Source organism: Mobula birostris, chromosome 4 (genome assembly GCF_030028105.1).
Source record: "Mobula birostris isolate sMobBir1 chromosome 4, sMobBir1.hap1, whole genome shotgun sequence".
Lineage (NCBI taxonomy): Eukaryota > Metazoa > Chordata > Chondrichthyes > Myliobatiformes > Myliobatidae > Mobula > Mobula birostris.
Window position 1 is genome coordinate 201,238,468 of NC_092373.1, and position 21,417 is coordinate 201,259,884.

The 21,417-nt window shown below is 43.4% G+C and overlaps 1 protein-coding gene across 2 annotated transcripts in view; it reads left to right on the forward strand.

The window, feature by feature from the left end:
• ccdc166 (coiled-coil domain containing 166) overlaps positions 1-20,315 on the forward strand; it is a 42,265-nt gene extending 21,950 nt beyond the window's left edge. For both annotated transcript variants that reach the window (XM_072254816.1, XM_072254817.1), the window contains exons 5-8: positions 2,514-2,658; positions 13,048-13,127; positions 14,217-14,393; positions 17,221-20,315. In XM_072254816.1, coding sequence (XP_072110917.1) covers positions 2,514-2,658; positions 13,048-13,127; positions 14,217-14,393; positions 17,221-17,607 — 789 coding nt within the window. In that variant the 3' untranslated portion in view covers positions 17,608-20,315. The remainder of the gene's footprint in view (positions 1-2,513; positions 2,659-13,047; positions 13,128-14,216; positions 14,394-17,220) is intronic.
• The last annotated feature ends 1,102 nt before the right edge of the window (positions 20,316-21,417 follow it).

Here is a 21,417-nt window from a genome sequence, read left to right on the forward strand (position 1 = left end):
CTTCACAACTTCCTTCGTAACTCCCTGTGTTCTGTTTCCAGGACCTCCTCCTTTTTTCTACCTATGTCGTTGGTGCCAATATGTACCACGACTTCTGGCTGCTCACTCTCCCTTTTCAGGATATTGTGGACGCGCTCAGAAACATCGCGGACCCTGGCGCCTGGGAGACAAACTACCATTTGTGTTTCTTTTTCGCATCCACAGGATCGTTTATCTGTCCCCCTAACTATAGAATCCCTTGTTATTGCTGCCATCCCCTTCAGTTCCCTATCCTTCTGAGCTAGAGGGCCAGACTCAGTGCCAGAGGCACTGCCACTGCTGCTTCCCCCAGGTAGGTCATCCCACTGCCCCCCAACAGTATTCAAATTGGAGTACTTGTTGTTAAAGAGGACAGCCACGGGGGTGCTCTCCACTATCTGACATGTTCCCTTCCCTGTCTTGATAGTCACCCATTTATCTGCCTCCTGTAGCCTTGGGATGAGTACCTCCCTGTAGCATCTGTCTATCACCTCTTCATTTTCCCTAACAAGCTGAAGGTCTTTGAGCTGCAGTTCGTTCCCTAACATGGTCTCTAAGGAGCTGCACTTTGGTGCACCTGGTGTAGGTGTGGTCATCGGGGAGGCTGGAAGTCTCCTGAAAATCCCACATCTGACACCCAGAATAGTACACTGTCCCTGCAGACATACCCCCTATTTTTCAAGAGTTAAATAAGAAAAATAAATAAGAAATAAACTTAACTACTTACCTTGCCTCCACTTTTTCTTGCCTGTTAAGCCAAAGCCTTACCACTCAGACTCAGACCACTCCAACGATGGCCGCTCTGCTAGATGGTACTCCTCTTTTATGGAGACTGGGTTTTCCCAATAGAGACCGTGTTAGGGAACTGGAGCTGCAGCTCGATGACCTTCGGCTTGTTAGGGAAAGTGAGGAGGTAATAGACAGGAATTATAGGGAGGTAGTCACTCCAAGGCTACAGGAGACATATAATGTGAAAAGAAATGGTCCCAACACTGACCATTGCGCAATACCACTAGCCACTGGCAACCAACCAGAAAGGGCTCCCTTCATTCCCACGCTTTGCCTCCTCACAATCTTCTATCTATTCTAGTATCTTTCCTGTAATACCATGGGCACTTCTCTTGTTAATAGCCTCATTGTCAAAGGCCTTCTGAAAATCCAAGTACACAATCCACCAATTCTCTTTTGTCTTTCCTGCCTGTTATTTCCTCAAAGATTTTCCAAAAGATTTGTTAGGCAGGATTTCCCCTTCAGGAAACCATGCCAATTTTATCATGTGCCTCCAAGTACTCTGAAACCTCATCCTTAATAATGAACTCCAACATCTTCCCAACCACTGAAGTCAGGCTAACTGGCCTATAATTTCCTTTCTTCTGCCTCCTTCCCTTCTTAGGGTGAAGTGACATTTATAATTTTCCACTCCTCTGGAACCACTCCAGAATCTAGTGATTCTTGAAAGATCGCCACCAATACTTCCACAGTCTCTTTAGCTACCTCTCTCAGAATCCTAGGGTGTAGTCATTCTAGTCCAGGTTACATCCACCTTCTCCTTAGTAACAGCAACTACACTCACTTCTGCCCCCTAACAATTTCGAATTTCTGGCATACTGCAAGTGTATTCCACAGTGAAAACAGACATAAATTACTTATTAAGTTCGTCTGCCATTTCTTTGTCCCACGTTACTACCTCTCCAGCATCCTTTTCTAGTGGTCCAATATCCACTCTCACTTCTTTTTTTACTCTTTATATATCTGAAAAATATTTGATATTCTCTTTTATATTATTGGCTAGCTTACCTTAATATTTCATCTTTCTTTCCTTATGGCTTTTTAGTTGCCTTCTGTTAGTTTTTAAAAGCTTCCCAATCCTCTAACTTCCTGCCAATTTTTGCTATATTATGAACAATATCGAAAGGCCTAGATGGCGTGGATGTGGAGAGGATGTTTCCTATAGTGGGGAGTTTAGGACTAGCCTCAGAATAAAAGGACCTTCCTTCAGAACAGAGATGAAGATGAATTTCTTTGGTTAATCTGTGGAAATCATTGCTACAAGTAGTTGTGGAGGCCAAATAATTGTGTATATTTAAAGCAGAGGTTGACAGGTTCTTGATTAGTCAGTGCATCAAAGGTTGCGAGGAAAAGGCAGGAGAATGAGTTTGAGAGGGATAATAAATCAGCCATGATGGAATGGTGGAGAAGACTCGATGGGCTGAATGGCCTAATTCTGCTCCTATGTCTTATGGTCTCAAATATCTAGTGATAAACAGAGAGATGAGGACTAACATTTTCCCTGCATTTTTAATTAACAAAATACTTTTTCAATTTTGTTTGAAAGAATGTAAATAGCACCATGTGGTTTAAATAATTATCGCAGATATAAGCTATGAAATCTCCTCAGTACATTCCTGGAATACCATTTTATAGATTATAATTCTTATTGCTATCCTTTCTCTTGGGAGCATTCTGTTGAATTTTTCTTCCAATCCCACTTTCAGCAAGAATATATCCAGCAGATGGCAAAGAGGTCGGACAAAACGCAGAATCAAATTATCAGCTTGAGTGACGAAAACCAGAGGAAACTAGAAGAAATCAGGAATGCAAAGGAGAAAATATTGGCTGACTTTGAGTCTCAGAAACAAGGTTTGGTCAATTTCAATTAACGTAGTGCAGAGGCTTAAACTAAAGATCAGAGCAGTAGGACATTGGAATTTCAACCCAATTAACTCAGTAATCTGGATTGGGAAGTGATTGGCAAGTAAACAGTATGGTGGCCTGTATTATGACTGAGTTACAATACAGCAGTAGATATGTCTCACTGTAATTATCTAAGGGTTGGGCAAATCACATTTGAGTATTGTGTACAATTTTACCCTCTTTATCCAAGAAAGCATACACTCATTAGCTACTACCCCCTGTACCTCATAAAGTGGCCCACTGTATGTATGTTCATGGTCTTCTGCTGCTGTAGCCCATCCACTTCAAGGTTCAATATGTTGTGCGTTCAGAGATGCTCTTCTGCGCACCATGTGGTTATTTGAGTTACTTCCTGTCAGCTTGAACCAGTCTGGCCATTCCCTTCTGAACTCTCTCAGTAACAAGGTGTTTTTGTCCACAGAACGGCTGCTGACTGGATGTTTTCTATTTTTTACACCATTCTCTGTAAACTCTAGAGACTGTTGTGCGTGAAAATCTCAAGAGATCATCCGCTTTTGAGATACTCAAACCACCCTGTCAAGCACCAACAATCATTCCATGGTCAAAGTCATTTAGATCACACTTTTCTTCATTCTGATGTTTGGTCTGAACAACAAGTGAACTTCTTTGACTATACATGCTTTTATACATTGAGTTGCTGCCATATGATTGACTGATCAGATGTTTGCATTAACAAGCAGATATACCTAATAAAGTACCCACTGCGTGTATGTCTCATTGTAATTATCTAAGGGTTGGGTGAACCACACCTGGAGTATTGTGTACAGTTTTAGTTTCTTTATCTAAAAAATGCTTATACTTGCAATTGAAAGGGTGCAGCAAAGATGCTCCAGACTGGTTCCAAGGGTTGTTGTATCAGGAGAGATTGGGTAACTGAGCCTGTATTCTGCAGAATTCCTCGTGTTTGCTTTTTTAAAAGAGCCTGTATTCTCTTGAGCTGAGCAAAGATCCCACCAAAGCTTATAAATACCTACATGGCTAGGTCAGCAAGCTACAGGAGGGTATCCTAACACTACCTTATAAGCTTGTGACAACACTTCCCGGCTGCCCAGCGCCAATCTGTCTTAATGTAAACGATGCATTTCACTGTATGTTTCGATATACATGTGACAAATAAAGCCAATATCTTTGAATCTCTTTGACTTTATTTCCTGGAGCATAGGAGAACGAAGGGCGATTTATAGATGTATACAAAGTTATGTGGGTATAACCCTATAATAAAGGCGTGGTGTGTTTTCTAAATGAGAAGCAAATTCAGAAATCGGAGGTGAAAAGGGCCTCCTAGTTCAGGATTACCTAAAGGTTAACTTGCAGGTTGAGTCGATAGTAAGAAAGGCAAATGTAGTGTTGGCATGCATTTCAAGAGAACTAGAATATAAAGCAAGGATGTAATGCTGAGGCTTTATAAGGCATTAGTCATACCACACTTGGAGTATTGTGAGCAGTTTTCAGCCCCTTTTCTAGGAAAAGATATGCTAGCATTGGAGAGGGTGCAGAGGAGGTTTACAAGAATGATCCAGGGGATGAAAGGGTTAACGTATGAGGAGTGTTAGATGGTTGTGGGTCTGTACTGACTAGAGTTTTGAAGAATGAGGGATGATTTTATTGAAACATGACAGATATTGAAAGGCTTGGATGTGGAGATTATATTTTCAACAGTGAGGGAGTCTAGGATCAGAGGGGACAGCCTCAGAATAGAAAAACATCCCGTTAAAACAGAAATGAGGAGGAATTTCTTTAGCCAGAGGGTAGTGAATCTGTGGAATCCATTGCCACAGACAACTATGGAAGTCAAGTCATTGAGTATACTTAAAGCAGAGGTTGATAAGTTCTCAATTAGTCAGGACGTCAAAGGTTACAAGGAGAAGGCAGAAGAATGGAGTTGAGAGGGAAAATAAATCAGCCATGATCAAATGGTGGTGCAGACTTGATGGGCTGAATAGCTTAATTCTGCTCCTAAGTCTTATGGTCCAAGATAGTTCAGAAGATGGAGCTGAAGTGTGAGATTATGTATGGATGATGTGGCAAAGGGTAAATGGCCAATTCCAGTTTCTGTTTCCGATGTTCTTATTAAAAACAGTTATCAGTCTGGTGAATATAAAATGTCAGATTGATACAAGACCAATCTGCCTCACCAATGACACTAATGACTCTACAGTGGAGCAATCTGTGTGTGGGTCCTCCCACACAGTACAATAATGTTGTTGACTCATTTCTTCACCGAAAGTAATCCAACTAACCAGAGTTCAAGGGTAAGTAGTGATGGGTGGTAAACATTGGCCTTGCCATTGTCAACCACAATCCTCAAGTCATCAAATGCTCCTCATACATTAACCCTTCCATTCCCGGAGTCATTCTCCTGAACGTCCTCTGGACCCTTTTCAATGCCAACACATTCTTTCTTAGGCACAGCCTCAGAATAGATTTACATCCCTTTAGAACAGAGATAAAGTGGAATTTCTTTAGACAGATCATGGTGAATCTGTAAAATTCATTGCAATGGACAGCTATGAAGGCTAAGTCTTTGGGAATACAGTATTTAAAAGAGGTTGATAGGTTTTTGGTAAGTAAGGGTATCAAAGGTTAATGAGACAAGACAGAAGAACAGCTTTGAGAGGCCTAATAAACCATTCATGATGGAGTGACAGGGCAGACCCAATGAGTCAAATGGCCTAATTTTGCTTCTATCTTATGGCCTTGTAGATACGGGACCAAAAATTGCTCACAATATTCTAAATGTAGTCTGACCATTCATTGCCTTACAAAGGTTCTCACATGACATCTGATACTTTGTGTGGTGGTTGCATCACAGGTTGGTATGAAAACACCAATGCCCTTGAATAGAAAATCCTTCAAAAATAGAATCCGAATCAGGTTTATCATCACCAGCATGTGAGGTAAAATTTGTTAACTTAGCAGTAGCAGTTCAATGCAGTACATAATATAGAAGAAAAAAAACACAAAATAAAATAATAATAAATAAATAAAATTACAGTATACGTATATTGAATAGATTAAAAATCGTGCAAAAACAGAAATACTACATATTAAAAAAGTGAGGTAGTGTCCAAGGGTTCAATGTCCATTTTAGGAATTGGATGGCGGAGGGGAAGAAACTGTTCCTGAATCGCTGGGTGTGTGCCTTCAGGCTTCTGTACCTCCTACCTGAGAAAAGGGCATGCCCTGGGTGCTGGAGGTCCTTAATAATGTTGCCTTTCTGAGACACTGCTCCTTGAAGATGTCCTGGGTACTTTGTAGGCTAGTACCCAAGATGATAAATATCTCAATATGTATTGCTTACTTTTTATTAATATTCTTATTATTCTTTTACATTTGCACCGTTTGTTGTTTTCTTGCATGTTGGTTGCTTGTCCGTCCTGTTGATGTGGTCTTTCATTGACTCTACTATGGTTCTTGTATTTACTGTGAATGCCGACAAGAAAATGAATCTCAGGGTTGTATATGGTGACATATGTGTACTTTGATAATCAATTTACTTTGAAATTTGAATTTACTTTGAACTAGTCATCTCAGAATGAATGATAACATTGCCTTTACCTTCCAACTACCAACTCAGCATGCAAGTTAACCTGAAGGGAATCCTGAACATAAAACATAGAAATCTACAGCACATTACAGGCCCTTCAGCCCACAATGTTGTGCCGACTATGTAACCTATTCCAGAAACTGCCTAGAATTTCCCTACTGCATAGCTCTATTTTTTTAACCTCCATGTACCTATCTAAGAGTCTCTTAAAAGACTCCCCACCACCATCACTGGCAGTGCGTTCCATGGACCCTCCACTCTGTCTGTGAAAAACTTACCCATGACATCCCCTCTGTACCTACTTCCAAGCATCTTCAAATAAAAGCCCCCTTGTGTTAGCCATTTCAGCACTGGGAAAGAGCCTCTAACTATCCACACGATCGATGCCTGTCATCATCTTATAGACCCTCTTCAGGTCACTTCTCATCCTGCGTCGCTCCAAGGAGAAAAGGCCAAGTTCACTCAACCTGTTCTCATAAGGCACACTCTCCAATCCAGGCAACATTCTCAAAATTTCCTCTGCACTCTCTCTATTGTATCCACATCCTTCCTGTAGTGAGATGACCAGAACTGAACACAGTACAAGTGGGGTCTGACCAAGGTTTTATATAGTTGTAACATTACCTCACAGCTCTTGAACTCAATCCCGTGGTTGATGAAGGCCAATGCACCGTATGCCGCCTTAACCACAGAGTCAACCTATGTAGCAGCTTTGAGTGTCCTATGGACTCAGACCCCAAGATCCCTCTGATCCTCCACACTGCCAAGAATCTTACCATTAATACTATATTCTGCCATCATATTTGACCTACCAGAATGAACCACCTCACACTTACCTGGGCTGAACTCCATTTGCCACTTCTTAGCCTAGTTCTGCATCCTATCGATGTCCTGCTGTAACCTCTGACAACCCTACAGACTATCCACAACACCCCAAACCTTTCTGTCATCAGCAAATTTACTGACCCACCCTTCTATTTCCTTATCCAGGTCATTTATAAAAATCACAAAGAGGAGGGGTCTCAGAAAAGATCCCTGTGGAACACCACTGGTCACCAAACTCCATGCAAAGTATGAACCATCTACAACCACCCTTTGCCTTCTGTGAGCAAGCCAATTCTGGATCCACAAAGTAATGTCTCCTTGGACCCCATGCCTCCTTACTTTCTGAAGGAGCCTTGCATGGGGCATCTTATGGACATGGTAGAGGATTACAAATACCTGGGGATACGAATTGACAATAAACTGGACTGGTCAAAGAACACTGAGGCTGTCTACAAGAAGGGTCAGAGCCGTCTCTATTTCCTGAGGAGACTGAGGTCCTTTAACATCTGCCGGACGATGCTGAGGATGTTCTACGAGTCTGTGGTGGCCAGTGCTATCATGTTTGCTGTTGTGTGTTGGGGCAGCAAGCTGAGGGTAGCAGACACCAACAGAATCAACAAACTCATTCGTAAGACCAGTGATGTTGTGGGGATGGAACTGGACTCTCTCATGGTGGTGTCTGAAAAGAGGATGCTGTCTAAGTTGCATGCCATCTTGGCCAATGTCTCCCATCCACTACATAATGTACTGGGTGGGCACAGGAGTACATTCAGCCAGAGACTCATTCCACCGAGATGCAGCACTGAGCGTCATAGGAAGTCATTCCTGCCTGTGGCCATCAAACTTGGAGGGTCAGACATCCTGAGCCAATAGGCTGGTCCTGGATTTATTTCATAATTTACTGGCATAATTTACATATTACTATTTAACTATTTATGGTTCTATTACTATTTATTATTTATGGAGCAACTGTAACAAAAACCAATTTCCCCCGGGATTAATAAAGTATGACTATGACTATGTAATCCATACACACTACATCCACTGCTGTACCTTCATCAATGTGTTTTGTTACATCCTCAAAGAATCCAATCAGGCTGATAAGGTACAACCCTTCCTTGATAAAAGCCATGCTGACTATCCCGAATCAGACTATGTCTCTCCAAATGCTCATAAGTCCTGCCTTTTAGGATTTTCTCCCACAACTTGCCCACCACTGAAGTAAGACTCACAGATCTATAATTTCCTCGGTTATCTCTACTCCCTTTCTTGAACAAGGAAATAACATTTGCAACCTTCCAATCCTCCAGTACGTCTCCCATCCCTATTGATGCAAAGATCATTGCCAGACACTCAGCAGTCTCCTCCCTCACTTCCCACTGTAGCCTGGGGTATATCTCCAGTACCGGCAACTTAACTAACTTAGTGATTTTTGAAAGCTCCAGAACTAGTCCCTTTGAACCTCCAATTTCTGAATACTCACCCCATTTAGAAAATAGTTCTATTTACTCTATTCAAAACCTTTCATCATATTGAGAAGCCCATTAAGATTGTGAGTCCGTTCTCCATTTAACTTTCAACTTGCTTGAATCAGTAACCATTCGACTCTCTGTGTCCTCGACACCTTTCCCAATCCGTGCGTGGAGTTAGCCTCGTTCAGCACATGGACCATAGCAGGGACAGTTGCAGAGTTTTGACAGGAAAAAACATGTCTATTCGGAGAGTATTCCCTCACAACTAAGCAGTCCGTGCAGGGTAATACCAGGAAGTAGTCTTCCGTGTAAATGGTGAAAATGTGGAAACTATAGTCAGTTAAATGTTATGAAACTGCGACTACTTAGGGAAATGATAATATGGTAGCCATGTTACAGGCAGAAAGAGAACTCAAATTCATTGAATCAAGTTGGAACAAAACTCTAGTTCTTTTTTTTAATGCATTCATTTGTTGGACGTAGACATCACTGCAGGACCCAGCATTTCCTGCAACACAAAAAACTCAGCAAGCCATCAGTGTCAATGGAGGGGGATAAACAGTCAACGTTTCTGGCTGAGATTCTTCATTAGGGTTGGAAAGAAAGGGGGCAGAACCCAGAATAAGAAGACGTGAAGAGGGGAAGGAGTAAGCTGGAGGGGGGAGAAATTACTGAAAGTCAGAGAAATCAATGTTCATGGCATCAGGTTGGAGGCCACCAGAGAGAATATGAGGTGTTGCTCCTCCAACCTGAATTTGGCAACATTGTGGCAATAGAGGTGGCCATGGACTGACATGTTAGAATAGGAATGGGAGATCAAATTGAAATGGGTAGCCACCTGGAAATCCCGCTTTTTGTGACAGAGTAGTTGTTTGACAAAACCGTCCACCAACCTGCGCAGGTGAGTTAGTGTCACCTACAGACTTATTCTTGATATTGGTATTGGCTTGTTATTGTCACATGTCCCAAGATACAGTTCTTGTCTTGTATACTGATCAAAGATACAAAGTACAATTATTATCAAAGCATGCATGCAGTATACAACCGTCCCACAGACAGCTGTGAAACAAAGAAACACCACGGAACCCATTCAAAGAAAAAATGTCAATCCCCACCCCCCCTTGCGCAAATGGCAGCAAAAAAAAAGAATATAAAACACAAAATCAAAGCAGTCCAGACACATTCATTTCGCCTCAGTGTTTGTTATCTGCAGGTCACCCCAGTTCAAAATTGCCCAAAATAGCAACAAAAAAAGTAGCAACTAGAATCTAGAAACACACCATAACGTAATCCATCATCCAGACTCCAGTCCACAAACAACACTGTTTAAACCTTGCCCAAGACCAGAAATCTAGCACCACCCTCTCAGAGTATCGAGAGAAAGGGAGACCATACTGTTCATGCAGATCAAGTCATTACACAGTGCACTGAGCTAGAATGAGATAAAACAATAACCATGCAGAATAAAGTATAGAAGTGAATAAAACCACTGAAAAAATGTAGTGCAGGTAAATGACAAAGTGCAAAATCACAATGAGATAGATTGTGAGGCCAAGAGTGCATCTTATCGTACAAGAGAGCCATTCAAGTATCTGATAACCCTGAGCCTCGTGGTACTTGTTTTTTAGTTATTTGTATTTTCTGCCTGATAGGAGAGGGGATAACACATTCTCTTCCATATCTTTAATAATTATGACAAACAACTAAGGATTCAGCACTGATGCTTGTGGCAGAAGGGATTTGGTCTGATTAGCTTAATTAGTTTAGCACAACATCCTGGGCCGAGGGCACACTCCTGTGTTGTATGTTCTGTTTCCTGCCCATGACTATATGGGGTGTCAGGGAGGGGTAGCACCTCTGGTGGGGGAACATGTCGCGTCCTTTTCAGGGCGGTTAGTCCACCTTTGGTCCCCACCTGGCACTCAACTCTCACCTGTGGCTCTCCGTAGCTGTTTGCATGCGACAGCGGCCACACCCCGGGCAACGGCTTCGACAAGCCGGCTAAACCAGGTGAGGGTAGCCAACAGGTCTCAAACCCTCGGTGAGATAGGGAGTTGTCTATCCCAGCATGTGAAGACAGACTCCGGCGAATTGAGCGGACGAGACCAATGGAAGGTCCAACGGTCAAGGAGGCGGTCTCTGCAAGCGTCGTGGAACGTGTAGAGCAGGACAAGACACAGAAGATGTCCTGGTCATCCACTGCGCCTGTCCCATCTCCAGCCGTATAGACTCTGTTTGCCACTGGACCCAGATGGGAATTGGGAAGAGAGAGTGAGGCTGATGCTGCGCAACTCTCCCTCACTTAAATCCAAATCATGCGCTAGTCTCGACACCATCATTATGGTGTTGAGGTCCTCATCGACGTCAACGATGGACGAACAACTGTAAGTGGAGAAGAAACTTTCAAGTTGGTGTTGAGGACTTTGAGTCCATGCCTCAGATTGACACTGGAGGGTTGGGTAGCACAGAACACTGCACAAACAACTGCCTACATGGTTATCCTGACTCATCCACATGAGAGACCCCATTATTGTTATCCTTGAATGACTGCTGAGCAGATAGCTGAGGTACTTAATGAATACTTTGCTTCAGTATTCACTATGGAAAAGGATCTTGGCGATTGTGGGGATGACTTACAGTGGATTGAAAAGCTTGAGCATATAGACATTAAGAAAGAGGATGTGCTGGAGCTTTTGGAAACCAACAAGTTAGATAAGTCTCCAGGACTGGACGAGATGTACCCTGGGCTACTGAGGGAGGAGATTGCTGAGCCTCTGGCAATGGTCTTTGCATCATTAATGGGGATGAGGCGATTCCGGAGGATTGGAGGGTTGTAGATGTTGTTCCCAGGAAATTATAGACCAGTGAGTCTTACTTCAGTGGTTGGTAAGTTGATGGGGAAGATCCTGAGAGGCAGGATTTATGAACATTTGGAGTGACATACTATGATTAGGAATAGTCAGCATGGCTTTGTCAAAGGCAGGTCATGCATTACGAGCCTGATGGAATTTTTTGAGGATGTGACTAAACATGTTGATGATGGTAGAGCAGTAGATGTAGTGTATATGGATTTCAGCAAGGCATTTGATAAGATATCCCATTCAAGGCTTATTGAGAAAGTAAGGAGGCATGGGTTCCAAGGGGACCTTGCTTTGTGGATCCAGAATTGGTTTGCCCACAGAAGGCAAAGAGTGGTTGTAGACGGGTCATTTTCTGCATGGCGATCGGTGACCAGTGGTGTGTCTCATGGATCTGTTCTGGGACCCCTTCTCTTCGTAACTTTTATAAATGAACTGGATGAGGAAGTGGAGGGATGGGTTAGTAAATTTGCTGATGACACAAAGGTTGGGGGTGTTGTGAATAGTCTGGAGGGCTGTCAGAGGTTACAGCGGGACATCGATAGGATGCAAAACTGGGCTGAGAAGTGGCAGATGGAGTTCAACCCAGATAAGTGTGAGGTGGTTCATTTTGGTAGGTCAGATGTGATGACAGAATATAGTATTAATGGTAAGACTCTTGGCAGTGTGGAGGATCAAAGGGATCTTGGGGTCCGAGTCCATAGGACACTCAAAGCTGCTACGCAGGTTGACTCTGTGATTAAGAAAGCATAGGGTGCATTGGCCTTCATCAACCGTGGGATTGAGTTTAAGAGCCGTGAGGTAATACTACATCTATATAGGACCCTGGTCAGACCCCACTTGGAGTATTGTGCTCAGTTCTGGTCACCTCACTATAGGAAGGATGTGGAAACTATAGAAAGAGTGCAGAGGAGATTTACAAGGATGTTGCCTGGATTGGGGAGCATGCCTTACGAGAATAGGTTGAGTGAACTTGGCCTTTTCTCCTTAGAACGATGGAGTATAAGAGGTGACCTGATAGAGGTGTATAAGATGATGAGAGGCATTGATCGTGTGGTTAGTCAGAGGCTTTTTTCCAGGGCTGAACTGGCTATCATGAGAGGGCATAGTTTTAAGGTACTTGGAAGTAGGTACAGAGGAGCTACCAGGGGTAAGTTTTTTTATACAGAGGGTGGTGAGTATGTGGAATGGGCTGCCAGCGATGGTGGTGGAGGCAGATACGATAGGGTCTTTTAAGAGACTCCAGGATAGGTACATGGAGCTTCAAAAAATATTGGGCTATGGGTAACCCTAGGTAATTTCTAAAGTACATTTTAGGCACAGCATTGTGGGCCAAAAGGCCTGTATTGTGCTGTAGTTTTTCTATGTTTCTAATTGCCAAAGTCTTGATTAGTAAGGACTTCAAAGGTCTAAAGGCAGACCTGATCACCTACACTTCACACAGTCTGCTCCAATCCACTCAGTGTGAAATTTGCTCTGTGATTCCCAACACTTATTTGAAACAAGCTGAAGTCACGGAGTTTTAAGTGTAGCTTAATTCTGGCACAGATCCTGGTCAGTCTGCATTCAATCCTGTCCAATCCAATAAATTTCTTTTACTCTTTCCCTGCAGAACTGAAAAATATTCAGATTGAGAAAGAGACTGAGCTGGTTCAGATTAATAAGGAGATCGAGAGCCTGAGTGAATATAAAGTAAGTGAGGACTTTCTCATTGCTTTGATTGGAACATAAATCAAGTGTGTGCTCACTGGAGCACAGAGTCATGGACTCGTATAGCGTGAGAACAGCTCTTTCAGCCCAACCACTCCATGCTGACCAAAATGCCAAGCTAGTTCCATTTACCAGTATTTGGTCCATATCCTCTAAATCACCATTTCCCAACCTTTTTTTATGCCATAGGCCCCTTCCATTAAGCAAGGGATCCATGGACCCTATGTTGGGAACTGCTGCTCTTAACCTTCCATATCCATGTGCCTGTCCAATTGCCTTTTAAATGTCTGCCTCAATCACCTCCTCCGTAGCTCCTTCCAAACAGCTACTACCCTTTGTGTAATAAAAAGTTGCCTCTCAATCTTTCCCCTCTCACCTTAATTTTGTGCCCTTTAGTTTTTAATTCTCCAGCCTTGGGGTAAAAGACAGTGTGCATTCATCCTATCTCTACTCCTCATGATTTTACTCTTCTACAAGATCACTTCTCAGTCTTCTATGGTCTAAGGAATAAAGTCCTGGTCTGTCTAATTACCTTCCTTGAACAAAGGAATAATATTTGCCTCTCTCCATTCTTCTGGTACTACTTCTGCAGCCAGTAAGGATGCGAAGGTCATCACTAAAGACGCAGCAATCTCTTCCCTCACTTCGGTTAGTAACCAGGGATATATCCCTTCTGGCTCCAGGGACTTATTTATCCTAATAGTTTTCAAAAGTGCCAGAACATGCTCTTTCTTAACATCAATACTTTCCAGCATATCAGCCTGCTTTACACTGTCCTCACAAATGTCAAAGTTCCTCTCACTGTTGAATACTGAAGTAAGGTATTCATTAAGGTTCTCACTCACCTCCTCTGACTCCAGGCACATTTCTTCTTTTATCCTTCATGTACAATGCCCTCTCCCCATGCAGTACAAGCTGAGTACTGCCTACATCTTGGGCGAGCCTCCAGGAGGCATCAGTTGAGTTGTGGACCTCAGGTGTTAAGGGAAAGTGAGAAACCAATCTCTGTGTTCTGTGTTTTCTCCCCACCCCCACTCTGACCCCTCCACCATCTCCACCCTCCTAATCGAGGAACTGCGGGAGATACAGCTAGCCAGGATCCAAGAGCTGGACAAGCAGGTGATGGAAGCCCGGGCCTTGCACTCTCAGAAGTTGCACAACCTCATGGTCAAGTTCAACAAAGAGAAGGCTGAGTACAAACAAAATGCCAAAAAGATGGTGAAGCAGTTAGAAAAAGAAGCCAACGAGGTGAGGAAGATAAGGCTTGGCAGTTCAGATAGCTGTCATTTATTGGTGGTGTTCCTCTGTGTGTCACCCACTATAACAACCCAACAGCCATTGGCAATTTCCCTACATACTATATACTCCTCTCATTCCTGCTGTTTCTGGTGGGGTCTGTAGCACAATCCCACCCAAAAGATTCCTCCTTTTATTATTCCTAGTTTGACCATTTGACTTTGCTGCTACAGGAACATCCTTCCTAATTACTGCTGTGGTGTTTTCCCTAAACAATATCCCAATTCTATCTACTCACTTACCTCCTATCCCTCTTAATGCATCTGTACTCCAAACACTGAAGGTCCAGTCCTGGCCTCGACAAACAAGAGAAGATCTGCAGATACTGGAAATCTGAGCAGCACACACAAAATGCTGGAGGAACTCAGCAGGCCAGGCAGCATCTATGGGAAAAAGTACAGTCGATGTTTCGGGCCGAAACCATTCGGCAGGATGGGAGGAAAAAAAAGCTGAGGAGTAGATTTGAAAGGTGGGGGGAGGAGAGAGAGAAACACAAGGTAATAGGTGAAACCTGGAGGGGGAGGGATGAAGTAAAGAGCTGGGAAGTGATTGGTGAAAGAGACAGAAGGCCACGGAAGAAAAGGGGGAGGAGCACCAAAGGGGAGGCAAGGAGATAAGGTGATAGAGGAAAAAGGGGCTGGGAAATGGTGAAAGAGGGAGAGGTGGGGTGGGGGTGAGGGCATTACCGGAAGTTTAAGGAATCGATGTTCATGCCATCAGGTTGAAGGCTCTACCCAAACGGAATATAAGGTGTTGTTCCTCCAACCTAAGTGTAGCCTCATCATGGAAGAGGCCATGGATGGACATATCGGAATGGGAGTAGAAAATGGAATTAAAATGGGTGGCCACTGGGAGATTCCACTTTTTTCTGGCAGACAAACTGTAGGTGCTCAGAGAAGCAGTCTCCTAATTTACGCCGGGTCTCACCAATTTACAGGAGTCCACACTGGGAGTATCAGACACAGTATATGACGCCAACAGACTCACAGATGAAGTGTCGCCTCACCTGGAAGGACTGTTTAGGGCCCTGAATGGTAGTGAGGGAAGAAGTGTAGGGACAGGTGTAGCACTTGTTTCACTTGCAAGGATAAGTGCCAGAAGGGAGATCAGTGAGGAGGGACGAATGGGCAAGGGAGTTGCATAGGGAGCGATCTCTGCGGAAAGCAGAAAGTGGGGGGGCGGGTGGAAAGACGAGTACGGTGGTGGGATCCTGTTGGAGGTGGTGGAAGTTCCGGAGAATTGGAGAATTATATGCTGGACGTGGAGGCTGGTGGGGTGGTATGAGGACAAGAAGAACCCTACCCCTGGTAGAGTGGCAGGAGGATGGGTTAAGAGCAGACGTGCGTGAAATGGAAGAGATGTGGTTGAAGACAACGTTGATGGTGGAGGAAGGGAAACACCTTTCTTTGAAAAAGGAGGACATCTCCTTCATTCTAGAATGAAAAGCCTCATCCTGAGAGCAGTTGTGGCAGAGATGGAGGAATTGAGAGAAGGGGATGGCGTCTTCCCACTAGATAGGGTGGGAAGAGGTATAGTCCAGTCTATGAGAGTTCTCCAGCATTTTGTGTGCGTTGCTCAGTGTTAATTTTCAGGCTTCTTGCATTAAAGTAAATACATTTTAGATTATCAGACCTTTTTATGCTCCCTGTCCTGCCTACTGGACTTGCTTTAATCTGCAATTGGAAATGGGATTATTATTATTAATTGATTTTAAAATTTAATTATGTAATTATATATTACATAAGTGTACAATATAATAATATAAGACTGTATTATATTTAAATCAGAATCAGATTTAACATCATCTGCACCTGTGAAATTTGTTAACTTTATGGCCGTAGTACAATGAGGGACACGATAAATGTAGAGAAAAAACTTAATTACAGTAGATATATATATGTCTATTAAAAAGTTAAAACAGAAATTAAAATGTAGTGAGGTAGTGTTCATGGGTTCAATCTCCATTTAGAAATTAGACGGCAGAGGGGAGGAAGCTGTTCCTGAATCAGTGAGTGTGTGCCTTCAGGTTTCTGTAGCTCCTTCCCAACCGTAACAGTGTGAAGAGGGCATGTCCCGCGTGGTGAGGGTCCTTATTGATGGACACCGCCTTTCTGAGGCACTGCTCTTTGAAGGTGTCTTGGATACTATAATTAAAACTATATCATATTATCATTAATAATACTTAATAATTTATTTATGTATTTTGAGATTAAGCACAGAACAGGCTCTTCTGGGCAACGAACTGCCCCCCCCCCACCCAAGCAACCCACCTATTTAAGACTAGCGTAATCACAAGACAATTTACAATGACCAGTTAACCTACTAACTGGTACGTCTTGGAACTGTGAGAGGAAAACAGTGCATTCATACGGCCATGGGGAGAACGTACAAACTCCTTACAGACAGTGCCAAGATTGAACTTCAAACTCTGGAACAACCCGAGCTGTGATAGCATTGCGCTAACCACTAAAATAATAATATATTAAGTGTTTAGCATAACACTATTACAGTGCCAGTCACCCAGGTTCAATTCTCACTGCTGTCTGTACATTCTCCCCATGATTGTATGGGTTTCCTCTGGGTGCTCTGGTTTCCTCCCACATTCCAAAGACATATGTGTTAGTAGGTTAATTGTTCACATGTGTGTAATTGCGCAATGTAAGCTCATTGGACCAGAAGAGCCTATTATCATCCTGTATCTCTAAAATAATATAAAAATAGATTTTAAAAAGGCATTGAGACTGTTAAAGGGAGTTGGTGTTCCTCTGCCTCTCCACAGGAGGCGGTCTGCTGCCTGCTCCAGCATATTGAAGCAATCAAGAATGAGAACCAGGAGATGCGGGATGAGCTAGTTTGCCTGATTCGTCGCTCCCGTGTCCTCCGCCAGCAGCAGCTGGAGTTGGAGGAGCAGCAGGGCCAGTTGCTCCGGGAGAGGGAATACTGCACCAAGCTGAGGGCGCTGAGGCACAGGAAGCATCTCGGTGAGTACTCCCAGCTCCAGACCAAGGAGGCAGACCAGACCCAAGGAGAAGCCAAGGATTCAGGAACAGCCAGAGACTCAGCTGCAGCCAGCACTGGGGAAGGCAACAGGGTCAGAGGGAGTGAGCGACGGAATGGAGATCGAAGAGGCGGAAGTCAAGTAGCTGGAGGATTTGGAGGGAGTTGAACCAGCACAGTGTCCGATGATGACCTTGACAGATGACTCCCCTCCACTTTGGCCAGACAAAACATGGGAAACCTTCCTCGTTCCAGGGATTGTCTGATCATGTAGCATTTTCTATATCACATACGTCTTCAACTTTTGATTCTTTTGCAAAATTTGTATCTTATTTTTCTTTGTCGATGAATATTAAAGTACTTTGGGTACAAGTCATTTCTTAGAGGAAATTTCATTCCTTTAGCCCTACTGCTGGGTAACCCCATTGATTTCTCCAGCTCTGTGCAGCCACGCCTTTTACACAGCTAAACAGTGCAAGCTGGTCTTAGATAGTGGGATGGTTCTGGGGCAGACTGGTGGTATTGGCAAAGCAGCAGGTTCTGGGATAGGCAAAGAAAGAGAGTGGTGGAGGATCAGACAATGAGATCAGATCATACACTCCAGAACTTTTATAGGAGAACTCCCCCCCTCCCCCATTACATGTGCTGAGATGGGGGGGGTGGACACATTACTTGAAAATGGTACATATCACAATCTTCTGCAATGCATCAAGGAATGCAAGTAAGCAAATCTGTGTTTACTTCTTTAGTTTTTTTCCCCCACATAACTTCTCTTGGGCAAAATTTTTATTCCCCATCTGACTTATTTTGAGTAGTGATTTGTGAATTGTGTAAGGGCAAACCTCCGTTACCTGTACTTTCTCTGGCAACACATTCAACAGACATACAAATCTTTGTGTAAAAAGTTGCCCTTCAAGTTCCCATTAAATCTTTCCCCTCACACCTTAAACCCAAGTCCTCAAGTTCTTAATTCCCCAACACTGGGAATAAAACTGAGTGACTATACCCCTGTCTATACCCCTTATGATTTTATATACTGCTATGAGATTATCTCATTCTCCCACGCTCCAAGTCATCGACTTCCCAGCCTCTCCTGATAATGTAATCCCTCAAGTTCTGGCAATATCCGATGGAAATTTCTTCTGCATTCTTTCCTGTTCAATAATATCTTAACCAATAGCAAGATGACCAAAACTGAACTCAGTACTCCAAGTGGAGCATCACTAGCATCCTGTACAACTGCACCATGCTCTTGCAACTTTTATACCCTGTTTTCATGCTGTATGACTCTATGACTCCGTACCACCTCAGGACAGCTGACACGTGCATGGAACCGCATGATTTGATTTCAAAGCAGTCTCACCTTGATCCAGTTAGATCTCAGTTGTCTGCAACGCAGGAGCAACCTAAACTTTAAAAGCAGTGATAAACCACCTAGAAACAGATTCCTTATTACGCGAGATATTTCAGTTGTGAACAGATTGAGTTGCCTTGAACCAGCAGATTGCTGTTCATAACAGAGACAAGGCTGTATATTATGAGTACTCTGTGGTACTACTGGAGCAATAATGAGAAGATGGCTGTTCTTCAGGAAGAACAGAATGCCATAAGACAATAAAGCATAGATGCAGAATTAGACCATTCAGCCTATCAAGTTTGCTCTGCCATTCTATTATGGAGGATCTATTATCCGTCTCAACCCCATTCTCCTGCCTTCTCCCTGTAACCTTTGACTCACTTACTTATCAACTTCAGCTTTAAATATACCTAGACTTGGCCTCCACAGCCACCTGTGGCAATGAATTCCACGGATTCACCACCCTCTGGATAAAGAAATTCCTCCTCATCTCTGTTCTGAAGGAACATCTTTGCTTTCTGACACTGTGTCCTTCAATCCTAGGCTCACCCATTATAGGAAACATCCTCTTCCACAACCCCCAGCAGACTCCTCTCCCACACCTCTTCATTTTGAGAAGACTCCAATTCATATTTCATAGGGAGAATTCTCTTTTTTTAAAAAAAGACAGAACCCAAGGTCAAAGGTGAAATATTTAAGGGGAACCTGAGGGGGAATTTCTTCACTCAGATGGTGGTGAGAGTGTGGAACCAGCTGCCAGTAGAAGTGGCGGATGTGTGTTTAATTTCAACACTTTAAAGAAGTTTGGATAGTGTGACGACAAACCAAGTTATCAGAAGATTGATGCTGATGAGAGAGATAAGGGAGACAAATGGAGAAACGTTCAAAATGTTAATGAGAGAGGAGAGAGAGATAACGAAAAGAGACACCAGTCCGAGTATTGATAGACCGGTTGCTTTGAACCTGAACTGTTTGAAGTTTGATGGACAGGTGATACCCCAGCAGTGGGATAAAAAGAACAGGTTCGCTAAGGCACGACACACCACGAGATAACGAGACCCTGGAAGAGCGGTGTGCCCCCACAAGTTGGTGGAAGTTGGAGGTCTGGTCGCGGGAACCGACCATAGACGCACAGGGTGAAAGGGTACGATCGGTGGGAACCTGGTGTGTGTGTCCGCCCTTGCTTGGGTGCTGGGTTCACCGTGGAAGAACGGTCATATCCGGAATGGAGGGGTCACAGTCAGTGACCACAGAAGACATTAAAGGGGTTCGCCCGAAAGCTAACTGCGAAGAACAAAGGTCTGTCTGAATCAGATTTGCATATTATCTCTCTCTCTCTCCAACGGCACAACAGCGATTACTGCGAACTGTACTAAGCTGAACTGAACTCTGCGTCACCTGAGACTGATCATTTTACCCCTGGACTGTGATAGAGCTTGATTGATTCCTATTATCCTAGTTCTGTGTACATGTGTGTTTTATTATTGCTAACCTGTTGCATTTATATCCTTACGATTAGAATACTGTGATGCTCATTTCTTTAATAAAACTTTATTAGTTCTGTTAAACTAGACTCCAACTAAGTGGTCCATTTCTGCTGGTTTGGCAACCCAGTTACGGGGTACGTAACAATAGGCACATGGATGGGAGGGGTATGGAGGGCTGTGATCCAGGTGCAGGTCAATGGGACTAGGCAGAATGACAGATCAGCACAAACTAGATAGGTCTGTTCCTGTACTGTAGTGCTTTATGATCCTTTGAGTCGCATCTCATCTCAGACAGCACATACACCTATACCTTATGATCAGCCACACTAGTATTCTTCAATTGGACTTGGACCACTGTCTAGCAGGGGTTCCCAAGCTGGGGTCCACGGATCCCTCAGTTAATGGTAAGGCTCCATAGCGTAATAAAAATTGGGAACCCTGGAGCAAGAAGTTCTGATGGTTATTGAAGACATCTGTACAACTTAAGCAAATCCTTGACTGTGGCCAGATCATGGTGCACGTGGGAATTCATGTTAAAGAAATTATAGCCTCACTGCAGCTGACCATATGATTACAGTAGAGCTGCCATGTTAATCCCGCGATGATTGTGTATAACCTCCAAAGTTAAGCTGATCACTACCTGGTAACATGCATAATATGCTGGAGGAACTCAGCGGGCCAGATAGCATCTATGGAGAGGAATAAAAAGCCAATTTTTCAGGCTGATCTGTAGATGCTATCTGACCTGCTGAGTTCCTCCAATATCTTGTCACTCAGGATCTTAAGCATCTGTAGAATCTCTTGTGTTTGTCACTACCAAGTGATTCCTATGTCCTGCTTGTTCTAATCTTTCAATATGCATGGTCATTTGAAAAGGAGATAACTATGAGGGAGGTTGCATGGTGAAACATCTGCTGTTATTACAAAAGGCAATGAATTCTAAAAGTCTGATTAGGTGAAGCTAACATGGATTTCTGGAAGGAAAAGTGTGTGAATAAACCAGATACTCCTTTCATATCGGTGCCTTGGAAAAGAAGCCAACCTAATCAGAGACCCCACTCCCTCTGGACATTTTCTCTTCTCTCCCACCCATTGGGAAGAAGAGACAAAATCCCAAAAGCACATACCATCAGGT